Source organism: Xyrauchen texanus, chromosome 14 (genome assembly GCF_025860055.1).
Source record: "Xyrauchen texanus isolate HMW12.3.18 chromosome 14, RBS_HiC_50CHRs, whole genome shotgun sequence".
In the NCBI taxonomy this organism is placed as follows: Eukaryota; Metazoa; Chordata; class Actinopteri; order Cypriniformes; family Catostomidae; genus Xyrauchen; species Xyrauchen texanus.
The window spans coordinates 3816127-3841458 of record NC_068289.1 but is presented as its reverse complement, the minus strand read 5'-3'; the positions used below and the strand labels follow the sequence as shown (position 1 = coordinate 3841458).

At 37.8% G+C, this 25332-nt stretch overlaps 1 protein-coding gene across 3 annotated transcripts; it reads right to left on the bottom strand.

Annotated features, from left to right (window-relative positions):
- Positions 1-547: 547 nt before the first annotated feature.
- On the bottom strand, positions 548-24247 carry LOC127655263 (ribulose-phosphate 3-epimerase-like). Of its 3 annotated transcripts, none has more exons than XM_052142952.1 (6): positions 8491-8818; positions 7933-8012; positions 7285-7424; positions 3751-3885; positions 3567-3653; positions 548-1970 (listed from the first exon to the last, which is right to left on the bottom strand). In XM_052142952.1, exons 1-6 carry the CDS (start codon positions 8610-8612, stop codon positions 1848-1850), a joined length of 687 nt encoding a protein of 228 aa, XP_051998912.1. In that variant the 5' UTR covers positions 8613-8818; the 3' UTR covers positions 548-1847. The 3 variants fall into 3 exon arrangements, with proteins under 3 accessions (XP_051998912.1, XP_051998913.1, XP_051998914.1); XM_052142953.1 differs by lacking the exon at positions 8491-8818 and adding an exon at positions 24183-24247 and having other exon boundaries at positions 549-1970; XM_052142954.1 differs by lacking the exon at positions 7933-8012 and having other exon boundaries at positions 549-1970; positions 8491-8618.
- Positions 24248-25332: the final 1085 nt, after the last annotated feature.

Here is a 25332-nt window from a genome sequence, read left to right as displayed (position 1 = left end):
AATTCCAACATGGCATTTAGTGTATTCATGCAACCTGTGTACCATTCACCCTCCCATAGAGGGGGTATACATTTGTGTATCTGTAGGGCTGTTTTATCTCCATAACCTCTGAGAAAGACTCAAACCTCTCAGAAGATACTCAACCTCTCATAAACTCAAGTTCATGTGAAGACTCTGACAAACTTCAGTCCTAGACAAGACACACTTATGCATACTCTGAACTAAAGGATCATTTAATCTGTCATTTGTGGATCACAGTTTACGATTCCAGGAGGGGAACAGCTTACAATATCCTGTAAGTTTCAATGCATAGCAATTTACACATTTAAGACGCATTGAAGACAGATTTTTGAAATGTAAACTATTTTAAATGGTTAAAATAGTATGTGATTGAGGAAAATGTGATTGGGGCATATTTATCATATTTTCCCAACAAGGCAAAACCTTTTTCTCACTATCAATTATTTATATAAATGCAAATGTACAGAAAATAGAAACATGAGTGGTAAATATTAAAACACAAACATTTTTGTAGTCATTTTTTATTTTATTTCCAGTTCTAAATTAAGGACATTTTAATGGTAGAAAGACAAATGACCGTGCTTTGATTCAATCACTTTGCAGATATTATCAGGTGGCACTTTGCTCACTCTCTGGTGCCATACACTAAGCAATGGCAGTAAAGCTGTGTGCTCTGCTTTGTATTCTTATGCTATTAGTGAGTCTATCCCAGCCAAAATCTCACAATGATCCACCATTACGCTTATCCGAGATAAGAGGTGAAAATGACTTACTACAAATAAAATGATCTTGCCTTTATTATTATAGTTTTCTATTAATGTTCTATTATGCCCTGTAGATCCAAACATTGATGCCCTGTGGTATATTTGGAGATTTGGCCAAAGGATGGCACAAAGTGAAAGAAAGAATCATATTTTGGAAAGCACAGGACCTGCTATCCAGAGGTCCTGGCTGTGGACAGACACTTACAGATTATACATTTAATTAACGGATCTGCTTCTGTTCTGTGGGCACAATTTCAATACCAACCCATTCCTTCATATTTCAATTAAAATGTTCACATTAATGAATGGTTCTTTGCTATTATAATCGTTTAGTTTGGTGACAGCTAACCTTACTTGGTCCTTCAATTAATGCAATGTTCAGTAATGGCCAAATGTTTGTTCATATTTATGATTTAAAATAGACACAAAAAAAAAAAACAACTTAAACTGTTTTGATTAATGCTTTTATCATTTTAGAGTCCTCTTGAAAAACAGGTTGATGGAATGTTCAATAAATGATCAAAATCCATTTGAACTGTCATGATCTGCAGTAAATGAGTAATACAGTATTTGAGTCACAATCTGAAAACAGTGAACCCATAATAAAAAAGTTATTAGCAGCTTTATCATCAATGGTGTAGCCATTTTCCCTCTCACACACTCCGTTATGGGTGCTATGACAGAAGCAAAAAATTTGCTGAAATTTGGTTTCAGGCAAAATATTTTAAATCAGAACAACAGTATCATTTAGAGAGGAATGGTCATATTGTTGTCACTAAAAGGAGAGCGACAAGAGACATTCTGTATTAACTCAAGCAGTTCTTGATGGTGGTACACAGCTGAAACTTCTGTTGTATCCAAACAAGAGTCTTGGCAGGGGCAGTTCTCATGGTCTCTAGATGTGCAAATGCACCTTTGGCACATCCCGCACAAGGTCATGCCCATTCAGAGGCACCACTGAACATTCGAGAACACATTTGTATATAAAAATTCAATCTCAGAATCTCTACAAAAAACTTTCAGTGGTGACTGAAAACAGACGGAGATAAAACATCAAGATGGTCAGCGGTCCAAAGAACGTTTCTGGATTGCCTCAATTACAACATTTTTGAGGAGGGCGATTACGGAGCGAGGGTCATCACTACCCACCACAGCACTGCCCGACACAATCATGTTAGCTCCAGCCTAAGAAAGTTGGAAGAGCAGGTCACAGATTGATCTAATTAACAAGAGGAATACAATTGAGAAACTCATCACACTGCAAACTCTAAAATGTATATCTAATCAAATAAGTAACTAGAAAATCCAGATAAATAAGTGAGCGAATAATATCAACAACTGTGTTGCTGTTGTATTACACATCGTTTAGCAATATGGTGGGAATAAAGATCCTGGTACAATCGTGGATAAGATCTTCTTTGTTCTTGGCTCAGAGCCAAAAATGAGTTCAAAACAGCTGAGCAATGACATACTGGCTACACCACTATGGGAGGCATTTAACCAATAAAACCTTAACCAAAGTGGCATTAAAATGCATTATCAATGCCTTCATACCTCATTCTGAGCACAATTTACACAAGATCAGTAAAAGAAGCGGTTTTAAATGCTTAATGATGATTTTAAGTAATATATATACACAGCAGATAATGTGTAATTTGTCATGCTTACAGTCTGCATTCATAGCGCTAATCCGCTAACACGTCAAATGTACCCATAATATGCGCCAATTGCACTGTTATTGTAATTTACAATGACACTGATACTACTGCAAAGATGAGTGTATAGTGTTAATGGGCAGAATTAAGGAACGCTAGGAATACCATACTATGGGCAGGTGTGTGAATGGCTTTCAAATGCAGATGTTATATGAGTGAAACAGCTTGTGAATGGGCACTTAAGGGCATTTGGGTAGACTGGATTCCTTTTGTAGAATAATACAAAATAAAAAAAGCATGGCATGTTCTTGGAGAATATCTCTACGCGAATGATCATACGGATGCAAGTATGTTTGCACCAGCTCGCTAATAACTGCACGTTTTCATGTTGGCTGATCTTGACTGTCTGAAGCGTACTGGAATTAGCCATCTGCCTCAATGATGTGGACAAATGGCAGTAAGAAGGTGTTTAGCAGCCTGTAAGAAATCTTCCTGAAAGTTTGCACTGGCGAGCTTTTACGAACAACTAAAACAAACTCAAAAGCACCTTCGTTTTGGCCAGATTTTGTTCTAAATGACGTCACACATATTAATTCTTCGGTTTTGTATTAAGTGTGCTGTGGCTTTATTGTGGCTCTGTTTAAATGTCCAAATGCATCAAAGAATCAGCAACAAACACATAAAAATATTCTTAAAACAGGCTTCCCACACTTTTTGACCAATGAATTTCCATGACCTTTCTAGTCATCTGCGATTACTCAATGTATCAATAAGTCAATTAAATTCAGAGTGATTCAATAATTATAAAACATTTGGGAATCATTGAAAAACTAAATAAAAAAAGAATTATTCACTCACAAATTGAATAATCGCTATGGCTTGCAAGCACGTTTTATTCTTAATCTAGCCAAGCAGAGGAAAACCTGAGAAATGTATTATATTTGAAAGAAAATTCGATGACTTTTCCACAACTTGAGATTTCATTAATGCTAAAACAGGTCTGGAAAATGCATTTGTAAAATTCCCTGATATTTCCGGGTTTCCCATGACCGAGGAAACCCTGAGAAATGATATTGATAATAAAATAAATGTAACTAATATAGAAACGTGGAATGGACTCATGTACCTCTGCACATCTGTGGATGCTGTCTGGACCAACTCCTCCATCCACTTCAATGTCCAGAGAAGGGAACTGACTTCTTAACCAGCTCACCTGTGGAAACACACAACACAAGCATCTTCATTGTCCACTTCTGAAAGATGAGGAATCTATTTAAGACTATAAGAGGCATAAACACACACACACAAACCTTTGGCATCATATCTTCCATAAACGTTTGTCCACCAAAGCCAGGTTCTACTGTCATGACAAGAGCCATATCGATCTGTCTAGCCCATGGTGCTAATTCTTCAACAGTTGTTCCAGGTTTGATGGCAAGACCAACCTAAATAAGATAAAAACAGATATCTGCATTTTTGTCTGCAAAACTTTGTCACACAGACAAGTTATTGTAGTTTTTATATACACGAATGTTGTAGGACATATCCAAATTAGGGGTTACTGCAACAGTTCATTTAACCAATAACATTTCTTTTTCATATCTTGGAAAATCCCAAAACAACTCAAATTTTGCCACTTCCTTAATGCAGGTTCCAACATGTTTTTTTTTTTTTCTATAGGTGTATGGTTTGAAAACTACATGCCAAGCCCAACACACCAGCATCCCTCTGTTAAAAACATATATCACAACGGAGCTGACAAAATCACAGACAAACAAAAGGGAAATAATTTGTATTTTTTTTAATCCCCAATTTTGGAATGCCCAATTCCCATGACTTAGTAGGTCCTTGTGGTGGCACGGTTAATCACCTCAATTTAGGTGGCGGAGGACAAGTCTCAATTGCCTCCACTTCTGAGACAGTCAATCCGTGCATCTTATCACGTGACTCGTTGTGCATGACACCGCGGAGACTCACAGCATGTGGAGGCTCATGCTATTCTCCAGGATCCACACGCTCTGTCTCTACCATACGCCCCATTGAGAGCGAGAACCACTAATCGCAACCACGAGGTGGTTACCCCAAGTGACTCTACCCTCCCTAGCAACCAGGCCAATTAGGAGACCTGACTGGATTCATTCAGCACACTCTGGATTCAAACTCAAGACTCCAGGGGTGGTAGTCAGCGTCAATACTCACTGAGCTACTAAGGCCCCTAAAGGCAAATTTTTTTTTAAGAATGTCTCGACTCTTCTCCTTTTAATGAAAGAGAAAAAGGGCTATGACGCTCAAAAGAAAGCCCATAAAAGTCATAACAGAGATCCAAAAGAACATCTTTTTTGGTGTGTTCCTCACACATCACTTTTTTATGCCATGGAATATAGCACACAAGTCGTTTGGAGCACATTTATGTTGTGTTTTTGGACATTTTGGAGATTCACAATTAGTAGTTCTTATTCACTTTTATTAAGTAGACAAGAATGGACACAATATTCTTAAAAAATTTACCCTTGTCCACTGAAGTCTGGAACTACATGAGAGGGAGTAAACAATGAGATTTCTGGGGCAACTATTCCTGTATTCACCATTAATAACACAGTCTGGGACATGTCTCTACTGTAAATGTGTTTGTTAGTCAGGAGAGGTGCATGAAATGTAAAAATTCACTGCCACATTACTTGTCCAAACGAGCTGTTCAGCTTTTAGTCCAAAAACCTGGAAGAGCAGTGGCGCACTCAGACCTCAGCAGGTACAGGGGCGAAAGGATAAAAAAAGGGCACTGTTTGTTTTTATTCATTATATTTATTTTATAATTTTTTTAAAGAGTACCACTAATATAGACTTAACTTATTATTTGCTTTTTGAGTATGTAAGCATTTTTCTTGTATTATAAACATAAATTTCCCCAATTATTTCCTTTGACAAATTATAGCCTATTCTGTTATATTCCAAACAATAAGCACCATATTTTACACTTTTTTTTTTCTCCAGACACGGTCTGTGATAATCCCATGTTTTTAACATGTGTCATAGTAAAACCATGGTACTTTTTTATTCCAAGTATCTTGGAGTACTATGACAGCATCATGAATAATTAATATAATCATTCAGTACAATGGTATTACCATGGTAACGGCGCAGTGACTAATCTTTTTCTTGTCTCATCAATCTTCTATCATCTCTGCACCTCCACTTTATCATTACATCTCTGCTGCTTCCAGTCTGACCTCATCAACATGCTTCTGAATGGGTAGCTCACGTCCAAAAATGGTAACACAGTGGTATTTTTCTGGAAGTGATTAGTCAACGAGTTAAACAAAAACCAAACTGGCTTTGCCTGAATCAGAAAGATCCTTCAGTTATTAACAGTATAAAAGACGTATTCAATTTCTATCACTGAAAATGATGCGACCGCTCCCACTATTAATAAAGCTGTCTACACTGCAGATGTGCCATGTGATGTCGGAAATGAAGCAGCAATCGTAAATTTATCCTTTGATGAACTGACAACACAATACATGGAGTGGACATTTGATCTGGTTTGCATTTATCGTTCTGTGAGAGCACAGCCAAAATGCTAACTATATGTTTCATAGATAAACAAAAGCAATTTATTAAATTATTGTAGCATAAAAACTGAGTTCAAAGTACGTGAGCATGTTTAGTTACTTATTACACTATGTAACACAATTTTTGTTCCTGGGTAGTAAGTGTTATTTCCCAATTGCTTATGCCTCAAAAGTAGAGAAAATGGCTATTATTCCCCACAAACTTTGCTTTTGTGACCACGACAGTGATATTTGGAAAAGTACCATTTCCAAAGAGAAAACGGGCGAATGTGTTTTCGTTCACATAAAGTCCGAAAAAACAACAACATGCGTTTCATCAGGCCGATCGTAAATTTTGCGAGTAGAAAACAACACATTATTTCACTCACATTTTAAATGAAAATCAAATAATGGCCTGGAGAAAAAGCTTTTAGAGTGTATATGCTGTAAACATCTTCTGTCGTGTTTTTGTCATTTGTAAGTTTATGAAACACAAACAGAATGAAACAGCTGATGCTCCGTGTTGCACTTCGATGCTCAGGGTCTAATTCATAACTTCATTTTTGCCCCCTCAAAGGGCACTGATGTGGGAGGGGATGCCACCCGAAAGCTCGTTCCAAATGAAAGTGAGAAAATGAACGGGCCCTTCCACAAGATGAAGGGCACATTCATACAGTAATTCTGTGTTCCCTTCAGAGTACCCACTTCAAGGGCTCTACACCAGAGTTTTTTAACTTTAAGGTAAAACAAGGTCTGTGGAAAACATTACTTGACGATATGTGGATGTTTTGTTCCACAACAGAAATGACACAATTGTATACCTCATACGTGAATTTTAAAGCTGTATTGAACTACATACTTTTATTTAAAAACACACGTGGCGTCAAAATTCACATTTTAGGTATGAAATTGTGTAATTTATGTCATAGAACAAAACAATGTTTACAGCAAACTCATAAGTTCAAAAAACCCATTATAAAAACCCATTGGAAAATCCCAAGGGAACCAATGGCGAATTAGACTTCCGGGTTAACCTACAACGTCATGGCTGAATAGCTCTATAGTAGTCCAATAAAACAAGCATCTGCCTGTAAATACATCCTAGAATATAGAACGTGTTAGCAAATGCGCTATTACCAATGTGATGGATGTAAATATATGTATGTCATAATAAGAGCATGGCAGATGATTTCCAAATGAACAACCTTAAATGTCTTTGCATATACTGCATTGCATTAAAAAGCATTAATAATAATAATAAAAACAGTACTGACAGTTTCTCCCCTTTCCACAGACCTTCATGCCACTCTCTCTGATTTCCTTGATGAGGTTGCCAGGGTTGGTGGTGGCTTCCAGGTGGAAAGTGTACTGATTGGCTCCTGCGGCTGCTATGGGCTTCACCCACTGCTCTGGCCTGGACACCATCATATGCATGTCTGCGATAAGGCAAAGGGTTAGCAAAACCTCAACACATCCACCGAGCAAACACTACAATGTTTTATTTTATTTGGTATGTCCCAAAGTTAATACTGTTTATTTAACAATCCGGATAAAGGGTTCAAATGTAAGAGAATCCAGGATAGGACGACGTTTTGGTAACACTTGACAATAAGGCTCCATTCGTTAGTTAATGCATTAGGGATCATGCACTAACAACTAACAAAACAGCAACATTGCAAATTTTGATTAAAAAAAATGTATAGCTATATGTTGTAATTAGCAATAACCAAGATTACTAAATGTTGTAAAAGTATTGTTTATTGTTAATGTTGACTAATGTTGTTTACTAATTGAAATCAAATGGAACCTTATTGTAAAGTGTTACCAACATTTTATTTCTAAAATAATTAAACAAATTTAAACTGACTGCTAAGTGAAGAAACAATGTTCAAAAGGTACTGAACAATTATGAAGAAATTCACTTTTGCAAAGAATGAAACTCACCAAAAAATGGGTTAGGACCAATAGAACTTCGTAAACATTCCACCATAGGATGCCCAAATGTGATGTTTGGAACAAAATGTCTTAAGATGCAAAAGAACGGAAAAAGTAAGATAAGAGTTAGATAGATGTTTTACCATTTGACACGTGACTCATACAATATCACCCCAAAATAAAGATGAACCCAATTTAATCCGTCTCTATTAATAATAATAATAATAATAATAATAATAATAATAATTATTATTATTATTATTATTATAAGTAGTAGTAGTAGTATGTTTTCTAATTATCACAAAACATATATATTATTATCCTAGCATATCTTACTAATGATCTGGTCACTTTAAGGAAGTTAACATTCTAACATATTTGATTAATTAACATGTGTACTATCAATGAATGATCTCGCTATGCATATTCATATTTTGAATTAATTTAGCAGAAAATATTTTTAAACGATGATGGTCTTTAAGAACTGGGTCAATTGTTTGCAATAACTGTCATCAGGTCATCATAAGGTGGAAAATTAAATAAAGAACTACAAACTTTATTTCTCACCCATCCATAACGTCAAGGTGCAGAAAGTCAGCACCGCACTCCATCATTCTCTCACATTCTCTCCCGAGCTGCGACAGATCGCTGCTCAAAATTGAAGGTCCTATTTTCGCCGTGTACGCCATGCTGCACTCTGTCTGCCTCAACAACTGCTCACACACTTCCGCTATTCACTGAGGTGTTTCAAAATAAAAGTCGTGTATTGTCATCTCTTATCGCCAAGAGGAGGCGGCATAGATATGAATACGGGAGGCGGTTTGTGAAAATAAAACATAACCAGGGTTGGGGAGTAACGGATTACATGTAACGGTATTACGTATTTAAAATACAAAATATAAGTAACTGTATTCCACTACAGTTACAATTTCAATTATTGTAATTAGAATACAGTTACATTCTAAAAGTGTTTTGATTACTGAAGAGATTACTTTGCATTTTATTGTCATTTCTTTCATATAATATTTAGTCTTTTCAGATGGAAAACATTTATACATATAAATGATGTGATCCAAAGAGCATTTGAACAGCGGTGAAACACTTTCTTATGATGTGTTACATTCATACGAGCAGACAGAAAAGTAAGTTTGGAGTACGTTTGGAGTAAGTAATTTTTTTTTTTTATCAAGAAAATTCATGTTGGATCATAATTTCTTTTTTTCTAAGACCTTTGATGTTAGGGAAAACATCATATTCTTACTAATAATTTTTGTATTGTTTTCCTGTAAAAATATATATTTTTTAAACTTAAAACAACAACAATTTGATTAATCTTGTTTTAGAAACAGCATTGCATAAGATATTTAGGTTTTTCAGAGAATTTTGTGCATTTTGTCTTACTGTACTGGCAGATTTTTTTATAGTCAAAACTAGTCAAAATTAAGTCAATTAATCGCAATGCGCCCGTATAAGGAAGATTCCTGAGAAATGCAAGCTTGTAGTACCACCTGTTTACTCCAGAGGGCAGTAAGTGAAACTTCAGCTGTGTGAGCAACACACAGTTTATACAGTGAAGAAAACACTTCAGCTGCAGAACAACACAAACATGTGTTATGTTCTTGCGTTCAAAACACTTGAAGGAGCGCAAATGCAAACTAAGAGATCTCAAGATGTGTTCTAAGTATTAAACTATATTTAAGTTGACACAGTGACCTAAATATTTTATGTTTATGATGCGACGCACCGGAGACACTACACAAGCATGTCTGACGCAGGTGTTCATTGACGGTCCTTAAACAAGCCCTCATAATAAATCTCTGATTGACAAATTCACTTGTGTAATGGATTACTGTGAACTGTGTGTCAATGATTGACTTACGATCAATAATATGGTAGTAATCAATACATTGTATTCTAAAGCCACTTTTTGTCTTATCAATGATGAACTCTTCTGCTACAGGAATGTAATGCATTTTAATTGATCTGAATATTTAATATATATATATATATATATATATATATATATATATATATATATATATATATATATATATATATATGAGGGCTTTCTCAGCAAATATTTGTATGTGCGATTAAATGCGATTAAATGCGATTAATTAATCGGGACACCATGTAATTAATTCAATTACAAATTTTAATCGATTGACAGCCCTAGTTAAAACAAGTGAAAATATCTACCAGTGCTGAAGAAGTAATCCAAAGTATTCAGATTATGTTACTTACCTTGAGTAATTTAAAGGAATACATTACAAATTATATTTTACAGCATGTATTCTGTAATGTGTAGTGGAATACATTTCAAAAGTAACCCTCCCAAACCTGAACATAATTCAGATGTTCGACCGGGTTGTGTTTTTGAGTGTAGAGTCGCATAAACGTTGAAAAATTTGAAGAGTTGTCTCATGGTTTAAACACAACGTGGGCTGAATGAACTGAAACAGCACCCCAAGCATATTTCCATAACATTTTCCATAAAAGCAGACTGGATTATGGGTTTGTTTGTTTTTTCTTATTTGTTACGTAGCTAATCCGTTAACTGGCGGATTGTGTTAGCATCAATGGTGTTTGGGAAAATATGGATAAAATGTATGTGGCTCTCTGTGTATACCAATGAGAAAAGACTAAATGTGTAGTGATATTTCAGATGTAAAACCAAGTGGCGTCTGTTAGTTTGTTGTTAAAACAAAACACAAGCATGATCATAGATGTAATCATAATCAGCAACATCTTTTTCCCCCCACAGATAGATGTTCTGCTCTGTCCTCTTTGAGGTGGTTGTCCATAATTGATCACAGGTGTTCTGCAAGTAGCTTGACATGTCACACACACACATATATATATATATTCTTTAATTGAAAAGTATTTTTTTTTTATTGTTATATTGTGGGAGGTAAACGACGAATAAACATCAATAATCAAACAGATCTACAGTGAAGTGAACATTTAAGGTCACATTACATAGCACAACCTATGGACCAATGTTTTTTACTGAACACTTAACATTTACACTGTAATTATTAACCCTTTAATGTTTATCATGTAAATCAGTTTTGAAGATTTAGAGCTTTGCCACAAATAGTGATCTTTAGGAATCAGTAGGATTCCCCTTTCATGTTAAAGTGTTAGTTCACCCAAAATTGAAAATTCTCTCATCATTTACTCCCTCCGTCCATCCCAGATGTGTGTGACTTTATTCCTACTGCAGAACACAAAGATTTTTAGAAGAATATTTCAGCTCTGTGGGTCCTTACAATGCAAGTGAAAGGTGACCAGACCTTTGTAATCACATAAAGGAAACATAAAAGTTATTCATATGACTTCACTGGTAAAATATATATCTTCAGAAGGAATACTTTTTCCTTTATGTGATTTTTGAAACAACAAATGTGCATAGTAAAGACCTACAGAGCTGAAATATTCTTCTAAAAATCTTCATTTGTGTTCTGAAGACAGAAAATCATACACATCTGGGATGGCATGAGGGTGAGTAAATAATGAGAGAATTTAACATTTTTGTGTGAACTATCGCTTTAATTGTTTGACATTGACATTGAATATGAATGCCAGTTTTCACTGATGTAATTGCCCTGATGAGCTTGACTGTTTACAAAAATGTGTCCTCAAAGCCTCTACCTTCCGATTCTTTATGTCCGGCTGATAGACCGGTCTGTGACGGATGTGTCCTTCCATCTCCACAGGAGTAAACAGTTTCAGTTGTCCTCAGATTTGTTTGTCTTAACTTTTTATATTATTATTATATTATTGGGTCAGGATGTTGCTTAAAAGAAAGATGCTGATGTTGATTAAACCAATGTTACTTATTAGGCATTTCACTTACTTTTTCAAATTTTAACAGTTTCTCATATCCTACTTTTTAAATATATATATATATATATATATATATATATATATATATATATATATATATATATATATATATATATTTTTTTTTTTTTTTTTTTTCTTGGGACCAATGCAAATTAATAGTTAATCCAAAAATTTGAATTATGGCAGAATTTAAATTTTTGGATGAATTAACCCTCCAACAATTGTAATGTTAAAAATAATTAATTCAAGCATTGTCTGTATACTCTTACTCAGGCGTTATCTTAATGTCAAACCTCTGTAGCATACTGTTTCCCCCCATAGTATGCTATTGAATCACATCTAAAGCAGACTGAAGTACTGAAGACGTTTAGACATTTTGCTTAAACACTACTGGATACCCTGATTGCATATAGCTGTGTGTTTTATAGATCTTTCAAGGTTTCACAACAATACTAATAATTATTTGCCAACTTTTGAAAACTGCCCATGCTTAGATAGCGCACCCTGTTTTGTTTGGCCTCTAATCAGACAAGGCATTCAGTGCACTTCCTACTTAAGGCGAGTCTGTTGCAGGTTATTGAATTTCAGTGTTCTTTTTGTCTTCAGTTCATGGTCAAAATCAACATTTCACTTTATCTAGCCTGGCCAAATGGTCTGGCTTTGCCTAGACCTGCGTCTCAGACTCCCCTCCAAAAAGCCATGACCTTGGTTTATCGGCCCTTAGAGAGATTCATTAAAAAAATGTTTTCACCCATGTATCTCTTTACTAAAGGCATTGTTTCCACACCACCTAATTTATACCAGACTACCCTTCATTGTATAAGTGCCCAAATTGCACTGTAAACACTATCTTGGATACTCTCGGTGGGGTAATTTGGTAAAGGGGTAAATGGTGGTGTATAGATGATAGTTTGTGTCCTAGAGGAGACACTGGCCAACTGGTAAAGACCTCTTACACTAGCGATTTCCACCTCATCCCTCACCTTGATACACTAACATCAGAAAAGTTTGTTTCTAGAGCCACTAGTAAGGCTCCAGTAACACTACATTTCCTATAGTTATTTTTCAGGAGCCTTTTAAATAGTTCGTGTAAAACTAGCACCTCATTTAAGTGCAATCACAGCTGTTGAAAGTTTTTATATAACAATTTCTTTTGTGATGGGAAACTGAAAATATGAATGGCACATTAAAAGGGTCAAACTGTGTGTAACACTAAGTCTGGTAACGTATATTAGACTATAATACCAAAGCCGTATCTACTTGATTTCCCAAAAAACATTGATTTACCACTGAAACGCAATAATTCTGTGTAGCATACAATGTTGATGAGTTTGGTGAGTGCTCCATCTGAGATCTTTTAAAAGGGGTTTCCGCTGTGTGTCTGAAGGGAATAATGTTTTACATTGCTTCTGGGGATAGTCTCGGCTTCTTCTACCTCATTCCTAATGGCTCTGACGCGAGAAGCACTGTATCACATGCATGCTGCTGTTTCATTATATGAGAGGACAGCACATGTTCTAGAGGGGGTCCAAACTCTGACCAACAGCTGAAATAAATAGCAAGATTAGAATAGAGGATGGACTTGTTTCATGAAGTTACAGTTGAAATCAGAAGTTTACATACACTTAGGTTGAAGTCAGTACATTACTTTTTTCCAACAATTGTTTACAGACTGATTGTTTAACTTTTGATTGACTATAATCACAATTCCAGTGGGTCAGAAGTTTACATACACTATGTTAACTGTGCCTGTATGCAGCTTGGAAAATTTCAGAAAATGATGTCCAGCCTATAGACAATTAGCCTCTGATAGGAGGTGTACTTGTGGATGTATTTAAGGCCTACTTTCAAACTCAGTGCCTCTTTGCTTGTCATCATGGGAAAATAAAAAAAAGAAATCAGCCAAGACCACAGAAATACATTGTGGCTCTCCACAAGTCTAGTTCATCCTTGGGTTACAATTTCCAAATACCTGAATGTACCACCTTCATCTGTACAAACAATAGTACACAAGTGTAAACACCATGGGACCACGCAGCCATCATACTGCACAGGAAGGAGAAGCATTCTGTCTGCTAGAGATGTATGTAGTTTGGTGCAAAAAGTGCAAATCAATCCCAGAACAACAGCAAAGGACCTTGTGAAGATGCTGGAGGAAACAGGTAGACAAGTATCTATATCCACAGTACAACGAGTCCTATATCAACATATTCTAAAAGGCTGCTCAGCAAGGAAGAAGCCGCTGCTCCAAAACCACCATAAAAAAGCCAGACTATAGTTCACAAGTGCACATGGAGACAAAGATCTTACTTTTTGGTGAAATGTCCTCTGGTCTGATGAAACAAAAATTTTACTTTTTGGCCATAATGACCATCGTTATGTTTGGAGGAAAAAGAGTGAGGCTTGCAAGCCGAAGAACACCATCCCAACCGTGAAGCATGGGGGTGACAGTATCATGTTCTGGGGGTGCTTTGCTGCATGAGTGACTGGTGCACTTCACAGAATAGATGGCATCATGAGGAAGGAAAATTATGTGGATATATTGAAGCAACATTTCAAGGCATTAGCCATGAAGTTAAGGCTTGGCCGCAAATGGGTCTTCCAAATGGACAATGTCCACAAGCATACCTTCAAAGTTGTAGCAAAATGGCTTAAGGACAACAGAGTCAAGGTATTGGAGTGGCCCATCACAAATATGATAGAAAATTTGTGGGCAGCACCAATAAAGCATGTGGGAGCAAGGAGGCCTCCAAATCTGACTCAGTTCTGTCTGGAGAAATGGGCAAAAATTCCAGCAACTTATTGTGAGAAGTTTGTGGAAGGCTACCTAAAATATTTGACCCAAGTTAAACCATTTAAAGGCAATGATACCAAATACTAACAAATTGTATGTAAACTTCTGACCTACTGGGAATGTGATGAAAGAAATAAAAGCTGAAATAAATAATTCTCTCTACTATTATTCTGACATTTCACATTCTTAAAATAAAATAGTGATCCTAAATGACCTAAGACAGGGAATGTTTTTTACGATTAAATGCCAGGAATTGTGAAAAACTTAGTTTAAATTAATTTAGACTTCAACTGTGTATTATATCAATCATACATTATGACTTAAATGGTATAAACTACATGTTGGAGACAATGTCCTTTGATCACTTTACGAACACGTATTCAGAACCAGGACGTTTTCTTTCTTCCGTATTTCACATCAGGCCTGTTAATGTGACCAGCTACAGGTCTAGGGGATATCTGATTGACGTCCTCGTGAGTGGCCGGGCCCAGGGTTTCCCAGAGCAGCACACTCCCTCCACTGGTTTGTCGTCTTCCCACAGTGCATCTTGGTAAGCATAAGCGGCGCACACGTACACGGCCTTCCATGTGGTGTAAAAGAAAATGTGACTCGTTAGACCAGATGACCTTCTTCCACTGCTCGAAGGTCCAGTTCCGTGGGTCCAGGTCCCATACTTACGTGCCACTGTAGGTGCTTTCGATGGTGGACAGAGGTCATCATGGGCACTCTGACCGGTCTGTGGCTAATCAGCCCCATACACAACAGGGTGCGATGCACTGTGTTTTGTGACACATTCCTCCCGTAACCATCATTAAAATTTTCAGTGACTTGTGCCACTGTTAGTTTGGACCAGACGGGATAGCCTTCGTTGCTCTCGCACATCGATGAGCCTTGGTCGCCCAACACCCTGTCGGTTTGTGGTTTGTCTCTCCTTGGACCATTGTCGGAAGGTTCTCACCAGTGCTGACTGGGAGCACCCACAAGCCTTGCCGTTCCAGAGATGCTCTGACCAAGTCGCCAGGCTTTTTTGACCCTCATCAAAGTCACTCAGATCTTTACTGCTACTACATGTTGACAACAAATACTGATTATTCATAATCTAATCTACCCAGACCTTAATATACGGCCTTGATTGGAGATGATCAATGTTATTCGCTTCATCTGTGAGTGATCATAATTTTTTGGCTTATCAGTGTACGGGATATACTGTATAACAAGTATGTTTTCAGTATGTGTGACGAGGAGGAGGGTGTGGCCGGGCCATGAGGGTGCATGCCTGGTGCTGAGTAACTCAATCAGCAGGAGAGAGATAAGAGAAGGAGTTGGGGATGCCAAAGAGAGAGAGAGAGAGACGTGCGTAATCGACGTGTGTAATTATGTTCAAGTTAAGTTTGATGTTGAGTTATAATTAAAGTCTTTTTGAATGTTCATCCCCTTTCCCGAACTGTTACAGTATGTGTGGATCTAGATTCATTAAAGGATTATCACAAAGTGACCATCGCGTCATCATCCTGAGTATGGACACGATACTGTATTGTAAAGTGTTCCCATAACAATTGCTTGTTATGTTCCTCATTTGTAATTTGCTATGGATAAAAGTGTCTGCTAAATGACTACATGTAAATGTGAATAGTTATTTATATTAATATGGACTGGTAACCAAAAACATTTAAACATCAAAAAGGTTTAAACATACAGTAAGCAATCGAGATATTTGGTTACTTTAGAAGGGACTGTCCATGTAATAAGTTACTGTGGGAAAATTGGCAGCTAAATTACAAATGAGTAATTAATAATGTAAATATACTTTAAGGGTACTTATTCGGTAGTTCTGTAAAGGAATAACCTGTTAGAAAAATAGAGGTCAACACAGCATATTTTAACATCTGAGGTTGTTACCCATCCTACCAACCACCAGAGGGAGCCCTCTCCCGAATACTGATTATTCCACATTACTTCACTGTTCATTTCCTGTTTACCACTTGTGTATATATATAGCCATGCATTTCCAATGTTCATTTCGAAGTATTGCCAGCAAACCTCTGTCTTATCAAGTGTTTTCATTGCCTGCTGTTCATGTCTCACATTATGCTCATTGTTCCTGTTTATCTGGATATCATCTTTTGGATCAGTGTTTTGCTTTGTTTGCCTTGTTGGGCTGCTTGCCTGTTATTGAATCACTGTTATATCGACTACATCTCTCTGCTCAGTGATTTGGATATGTTTGCCTGATTTGTTTAATAAACTTCCTGCATATGTATTGTAATGCTGCCTCCATGTCCAGTTCGTCACACAGATAGACTAAAGACAGAGATGATAGTGAAACTTAGTTATGAATCATGGCAAATTACATTACATTTGACCTCTCAGTTACAATCATGGTTGGTAGGGTATTTCACCACAGATTACAGAATGCATGTTGTGAAATGTGATTTGTAGCGTATTTTGTTAGATTACTGAAATTCAAAAATGTATTTCTAAATACTTTGTATTACTACCAGCAGTGGTAAAATCTTTTGCACTTGTTTTGATTATAAATTTAAATATTTATGCACCTCCAAACGTACTTCCCTGTCAGGTAGTATGTAACACATCCGTGGCTAGGAGGAGTCGGGAACCGACTAAACAGTTAATATGAGTTTAATGTCAAAACTCAAACAATATAAAACAAACACAGACACACATGCAACACGACCGCGTGCGTGCGTGCGTGCGTGCGTGCGTGCGTCTCTCTCTCTCTCTCTCTCTCTCTCTCTCTCTCTCTCTCTCTCTCTCTCTCTCAAACTTGTGCCACCAACTCTTCTTTATCCCCCTCCCGGCTGATTAGTCCGATTTAGGGCCAGCCGTGTGTCCTCACGGCCCGACCCTGCTCCTCGTCACAACATCATAAGAAAGTGTTTCACCGCTGTTCAAATGCTCTTTGGATCGCATCATTTATATGGATAAATGCTTTCCAACTGAATAGACTAAATATTAAATTAAACAAATGACAATACAATGGAAAGTAATCTCTTCAGTAATCAAAACAGTTTTTGAATGCAACTCTATTCTGATTACCAACTATTGAAATTGTAACTGTAGTGGAATACAGTTACTCAAATTATGTATTTTAAATACATAATCCCATTACATGTACTCTGTTACACCCAAACCCTGCCTACAGTGATATTAAAATCATATTTAATTGTACTTCAGTTTATTTCTTTATAGTTTTTTGACTTATTATTCAGAGTCTCTAGTGTGCTGTTGATGTCTACCCTCAGCACTGGTTTGTATTAACATGGAAATCTAGTTTATCATTATAACACATCTGTTACAGGATACAGAAAAGAGACCAGGGATTCCCAACTTGTTATCCTGAATACCTCGGACCGAAATTACCTGCATAATAAATGATTTATGATACTTTAAGTAATGTTATATAAATATAATGATTTTTACATATTTGCATGTCGTACATGTTTTTCTTTTCACTCACTGTACATATTGTAATTGTAATAAACTCTTTTCATATTTCTTTTAAAATTAATATCATTGTATTTCTTTTTATTTTATTTCACAGAGCATTGACATTTCTATCACAATGTCATGAAACCCCTGCAGTTCCCTCATGAACCACTAAGGGTGTGCACACCTGTACAGTACAAGAGAAAGCATACATTTTGTTGGAGGAAATGATGTATAAGAATCTTGATACATGGCTTGTAGATTAATAATCAATTGATGATTGTTAAATAGTTCCCTATCTAACATTTACAACAACCTTTCCCATCTCTTTTCACTTTGCTGAGTCACGGAGACTCATTGTGTCCCCCGGGGGCATATTTTTGTGCACTCGACATGTGGTTGAAAAGAAAGAATAGTGGGTGGGGTAACCTGCTTCCCTGGTTTACTAATCAAGCTACAGTTTCCTTTCATATTTGATTCAGCATATTGTATGAGCTGATATTTGTGGTGAATGTGAAAAGGGTGTAGAGGTTTATTTTTTTTTCTTCCTTTACTCAAACAGACCAGATGTTGTCATTTTCAGGGATGTAAAAACAAGACTCTGTGCCCATCTACACACACACATCTCACCCCAGAGAGAAACTTGACTCTCACTGATTTCTCCTTGACTGTGGGTACGGTTATTCATCACTTAATGAATGTTTATTATCCAAAAAGTGTCTTGCTCAGGGTCACAATGATGATGGGAGAATTGAGCAGCTCTGCGGTTCGTGCATCACCCTTTCCAGGGTTTAGATATTCCAGGAATAAGACTTCTGTACATCCATCCCAGAGATTTCACTGTCTTATCACCAGCCATATAAGAATACATACTGTATATGTCAATTGTACTTTGAAGAGAATAAGAAGATTTAATTATTATGTTGTCCATATTTATAATCCGAGGTCACGGCATAGCTGCAGTGATATCGAATTTATGGTCTCTTTCAATCAAGCAACCTTTTACGGTTTGTTCTGCATAAATCAGCACATGGCACATTTTATCATTGGACCACTCAGTCACGACCTGAGATATTACCCATTACATTTAATAAAACAACTCTACAAGAATAGACAGGGAATACTAGATGTATAGAACTTCAAGTAATAGCTACAGTACATCACTGTGAGAATCACTTTGAGACATGTTTGGCTGGAGTGACATCATGAGGTACAGTATATATGTGTTATTTAGATACTCTGTTGGCATGCTTACAGCAATACACGTTCAATCCTGTAAAGATTTTACTGTTGTGTAAATTTACAGTTTGTGACCGCTCCTCTTCTTACTGTTAGTTAAGGGTAACAAACTCTAAACTAGAACAAAAACTGGCCAAGAAGTAAATGCTTTAAGTCTCACCCAAATATCTTTCCCCACAATCACCTAGTCTCGCAAGAGCTTCTGTAAAATTTCTGGATGGCAGCTGAACTTGGCCAGTCATAGGACAGATTTGATGACAGTCTGAAAATAAACAGTTTTTCTTTCAACAGTAAGTTACATTGTAGTTCACTGTCACATATCTCTTATCTTAACAGAATGATGTAACTGTATCAAGTGTGAACTTGCCACCTGATGTTTGTAGCTGTGATGGAGACAGATAGATGGTGATTGTGGATAATGATTTACCCATGACTCATGAAGCAAGACATGGAAGAGTTGTAACATAAGTTCAAGACATGGAAGCGTCCTTGTGGAAATGCTACTGGAACCATTACTCACTATGTTCATTGGGACCGATGATGGAAAAGCAGCTACAGTGAAAGCTTCCAGTCATTCTTATTGCATAATTTGCTGTTGAAGTTCCACAGAATCATGAGTAGCTGGGATAGTTGTTTAATACCATATTCTTGGTACTACTAGTGCTAAGCAGTGGTGTAGTAGACATGGAAGCCCCGCCCCCACCCCCTTTATTTAAAAGTAAATAAAAGAAAACTACTATGAAAATTGTTAAGAATTATAATATATATAAAAATACATAATTTTTCCCCCTTTTTCTCCCCAAGTTGCCTCCGCGTCTGAGACTGTAGATCTGCAAATCTTATCACGTGGTTTGTTGACATGGGGGCTTCACGCTATTCTCAGCGGCATCCACGCACTACTCACCACGCACCCCATCGAGAGCGAATAATATGTTATAGCAACCAAGAGGAGGTTACCCCATGTGACTCTACCCTCCCTAGCAACCGGGCCAATTTGGTTGCTTAGCAGACCTGGCTTGAGTCACTCAGCACATCCTGGATTCCAACTCGTGACTCCAGGGGCGGTAATCAACATCTTTACTCACTGACCTACCCAGGACCCCACTATAATAATTCTAATAAATAAACGAATACATACATAAAACACAATAAACTGTTCAGCACTGAATAGCTAATATACATAGCCTACATAAGAATTAAACTGCTGATACGCAATCCACCGGACGCAGTAGTGACGTCACTCTGTTTACATTTAATAGATAGAATAAATAGAATTTACCATCTATAAATGTAATGAATGTTAACAAATTATACATCTTTTCAAAGGTCAAAGGGTTCAACATTGATATCTGATCTCTGTTTCACGATAGCAATGCTCCAGAAACAGCAATTGAGTTATTTGTGCAGGAGTACAAATGAAAACATGCGATATCAAAACGGGACTTCATACCTTTATTATGAAAACACGATCGCCAGATGAATCCAGTTCAACACACTTGGGTCAATCGTCCATGACAAGCATTCATTGAAAAACATCCAATCGCACTTTTTGTCCATAAAAGTGATAAATCTGGGAAATATTGATATATTCTCCATTGTTTACATGAGATCTCTCCTTCATCATCGTTCTTCAACAAACTGCAATCTGAGCAGCATTCATGTTGTAAATCTGTATATGATCTGATATATTAGAGTCTCATAAACAAAACCAGCCCGTCTCCAAAGTCTGTTTTTAAAAATGCGAACCTTAATTTGACTCTGAACACTTCCAGAGATTTTACAGAGATTAAAGCTGCAGGAACTCATTTATTATTCGATCATCTTCAGATTTGAAGCGTAACATCTTTAGACTCGTGACTTTGAGGACATTGTATTTCTGGGTTGTCTTGGTACTTTTATTATTGTTTTTTAGATTGTAAAAACAAGTTCAGCACAAAATATTTCCATTACTATAAACTTCAGCTTCTCTAACTTAAAAAAATAACAACATATATTAATTCTGAAATTGAGAAATAAAGTCCAAAGTGTCTTCTTTAAAAAGATACTACAACTGTGTCTATACTCCAAAGGGTCCCGTAAATACAACCATTTAAGTTCAGGTATGTCATTTTCATGGTTTGTGCTCAAAAAAGGGGTGTGTATCAACAAGTTAAGGGTTATTTGTTTTATTTCTGTAATATAATGTGCTTTTCTGTGTATAGTGAAATTGTTTTGTGATACCACAAGAAAAAAGCACCACTGACAGCAGTAAAAGGCGCACAAAATAAAAGACATTTTATATAATTACGGGACACAGTTGTCCAGCATCTGCGAAAAGCATAAAAAACTTTAACTTGTGCAAAAACATGCAAGTTTCATTGAATATTTACATTTATAGTGCAAATTATGGTTACTCCAGTGATGTTTTTGCGTCAGCATTAGATGCTGGAAAAGTGGGGACACTCCTCCACCCCTGGCTGCGGCCCTACAGCTCCAGGAGGTCGGGGAACACTTCCCTCCTCCCCTCGTGGATGGCGGTCTTCCTCCGACCCCTCCGTGTTTCTGGGGGATGGCAGGGCTCTCCTCCACCCCTGGCAGCGGCTCCATCGCTCCAGGCAGTCGGGGAGTCCAGTCCCCACTCGCCTCGCGGATGGCAGCCATTCACCGCGTCCGGGCGGTCGGTCTACTCCCTCCCCCGGTGGACGGCAGTGTCGAGGACTCCGCGACGTGCATCCCTCCTCCTTCCCGGGCTTTGCACCAGTGTAAAGTGATTCAATGGGACGGAGGAGGCGAGAATCGGCTTGACAATATAAATAATAGTTTTAATGATAAACATAAAAGACAAACACACACATGACGGAAATGTCCGTAAACTATCTCTCTCTCGTCGCACCACAGTCTGTCATCTGCCTTTTTCCCTCTCGGATGCTTAATTAGCCTGATAAGGGGCCGGGTGTGTATAATCACAACCCGGCCCCGCCCTCCGCCCTGCCACAGTCCTGTATTATTATTTTTTGTTTGTTTGTTAGTTTGACAATATGGATGATGAGGAAAAGCAATCTACAGTTGACAATACACAAGCCTATACAGCAGCATCTGGTAAGACAAAAAGAATGAAAATGATAATGTAATTAAATAATAATAATAATAATAAAATAATAAATAATTGTATGACTTATTAAAGGCTTGTTTGCTATATTTCAACTGTAAACAGAATAGAGTTACATTGAGAAATAGGCTTTTCATTTAGTTTAAACTCCATCCACATCCAGTTTAATCCAAATACAGATACAGAAAATGCTTTTGCTGCACACTCCTAATGGTACTATCCTAATATTACTTCTCACCCATTTAGATTGCTGCAGCACATTAGAAAGCATTTCCATCCAGGGCTGTAGCTATTGGTGTGAACAGTGGTAACGATTCTAGGGGCCCGCAGGCACAGGGGGTCCACAACAAACTGTAAACTGTATTTTTAAATATAAAAGGGGCCCAGACGAATATACAGTCATGGGGCCCAGAATTCCTTGCTACAGCCCTGTTTCCATCTACTGAATAAACATACAGCTCTTCAACATGTTGCTGAGGTCAGATGCCTGAGGAAAGGAGGAAGAGGGAGACGACGAATCCAACTCACCACACACACACACACACACACAAAAAAACAACAACCGCCTTTCACAACTAAGTGGCGGTGACATCACCACGATGCTTGTGCCAGGCTATGTGCACGATAAGGCCACGTGAAGTGTCGAACGCCCGCTGGCTGGAGGTCACGGGACAGATCCAACAGGTGACACGGGTCGACCGACTGAGATGACTGGCTGATGCACCGCCTGTGCCACCTACTGTGCCAACTTGCTGTGCTTTAGCCACTCGGCGCTCAGCTAGTTGTTGCGAGCGTCGCTCCTCTGCCCTCCGTTGTTGTTGGAGGGTGACTGCCTCCAACTGGCCAGTAGCGTCCTTCACGAGCCTCTTTCAAAGAGGCCGTTGACGCTGGTACAAGTCATCGGCAAGACCACTCAGCTCCACATTCTCCTGTACCACATCACTCCATCTCTACTCCAGCCCGTGCTGTGCCCGCTTAGCCCCCTCTATACAGCTGAACAGAAGCTGTTTAGGCATGCGGTGGCAGGGCATGCGGGTTACATGACCCAGCCAACGCAACCTTGCCTGCCGGGCACACACACACACACACACACACACACACACGCACACACAATCGAAGAAATGGCTCTCTTTCCCCTCTCTAGCGTCTGGCTTGCTCTTAAATCCATCTCCAACTCTCACTACAATGCCAAGCAGCTGTTAGAGATAATCAATGACAGGTGGTGATCCTTACCATTCTCAACGCCCAATCTAACTCTCCATTCACAAGCCAACGCTCAACCACGCCCCCACCTCCACAGCGATATTCCCCTGCTCTTCCATCTACATTATTATGTCGGAAAGCAGAGCCTCTCCTTCACACAGCCTCAAAGGCTCGTCTTATCTGAAATTATATTAGTCACACTGTTTTAAAGTCTTGATGAAGAGATAACTGTGACTGCTGGAATCATGGCGCACAGACTTGTTACACGAAATTCAAATAAGGGAAAAAAGACCCTGTCTTGCCCTTACAGAGAAATATAAACATTTACATCAGAGACATCAAATTTGCACACATGAATATGTGTGTTTATGCAGGACACGTGCAGTTTTCTATGTGTCATGTAACGTGATTGCTTGTGTGTGAATGCATGTCCATTCTAGAGTTTTAAGTTGTTTTTATGAGGTTTGTGTGTAGGATAAATATTTATCTTCTTGATTACACATTTTCATGTTTTACAGAATCATTCTTGTTATAGGTCCATAGCAACTGTAATATTTATGGATGCAAACTCCACAAACAACTGCATCAGAAACAAATCCTTTTAGCTTTGTTGTAAAACCAACTCACAGAAATACATACCATCTGTTCACAGTACACGCCGTACTGGGTTCTTCATTCAGCCTGTATGAACCAGTGGATTTTCTCAAATCTCTTTTGGAGCACCAGCCAAACCACAGGAGGTCACTAAAATGAAAGACAACATTTTTCCTATGAAGACTGATTTAACAATAGCTAAAATGTAATGAAGGGCTAAGATGAAGTGCAGGGTCCCTACATGAAAAATTTTATCATTAGACTACAAGCCTTCTAGGTTTCAGATTAAACATTTTCTATTTCATGTAAGGCCATCATAATGACCTCTGATACATCTTATATATATTTGATATTTGTCAATTTAAGCAACTCTGCCTTAAAATGAGGTTTAATGGTTCATTGTAGATTCCAAGTTTTCTGTATCTTCTAGGCTGTATGTTTTATATGCCATTTGTTATATGTCACCATGTGTGTCTTTTTTTATACATCAAATTTTAAGCTTTACATGTAGTCTTACTTTAATTATTATTATACACTCACTGAGCACTTTATAGGAACACTATAGTCCTACTAAAGTGCCCGACGTGGTCTTCTGCTGTTGTAACACATCCGCCTCAAGCTTCAATGTGTTGTGCATTCGGAGATGTTATTCTGCTCACTACAATTGTACAGAGTGGTTATCTGAGTTACCATAGACTTTCTGTCAGCTCGAACCAGTCTGGCCATTTTCCGTTGACCTCTCTCATCAACAAGGCATTTCTGTCCACAGAACTGCCACTCGCTGGCAGTATATTTTTAGTTTTTACATTTACATTTATGCATTTGGCAGACACTTATCCAAAGTGACTTACAGTGCACTTATTACAGGGACAATCCCCCCGGAGCAACCTGGAGTTAAGTGCCTTGCTCAAGGACACAATGGTGGTGGCTGTGGGAATCGAACCAGTGACCTTCTGATTAACAGTTATGTGCTTTAGCCCACTACACCACCACCACTCACACTTTTTGGCACGAAAACCTCAGGAAATCAGCAGTTACAGAAATACTCAAACCAGCCCGCCTGGCACTAACAATCAACCCACGGTTGAAATCACTGAGACCACATTTTCTCCATTCTGATGGTTGATGTGATCATTAATTGAAGCTCCTGACCTGTATCTGCCTGATTTTATGCTTTGCATAAGTGATCCCTATC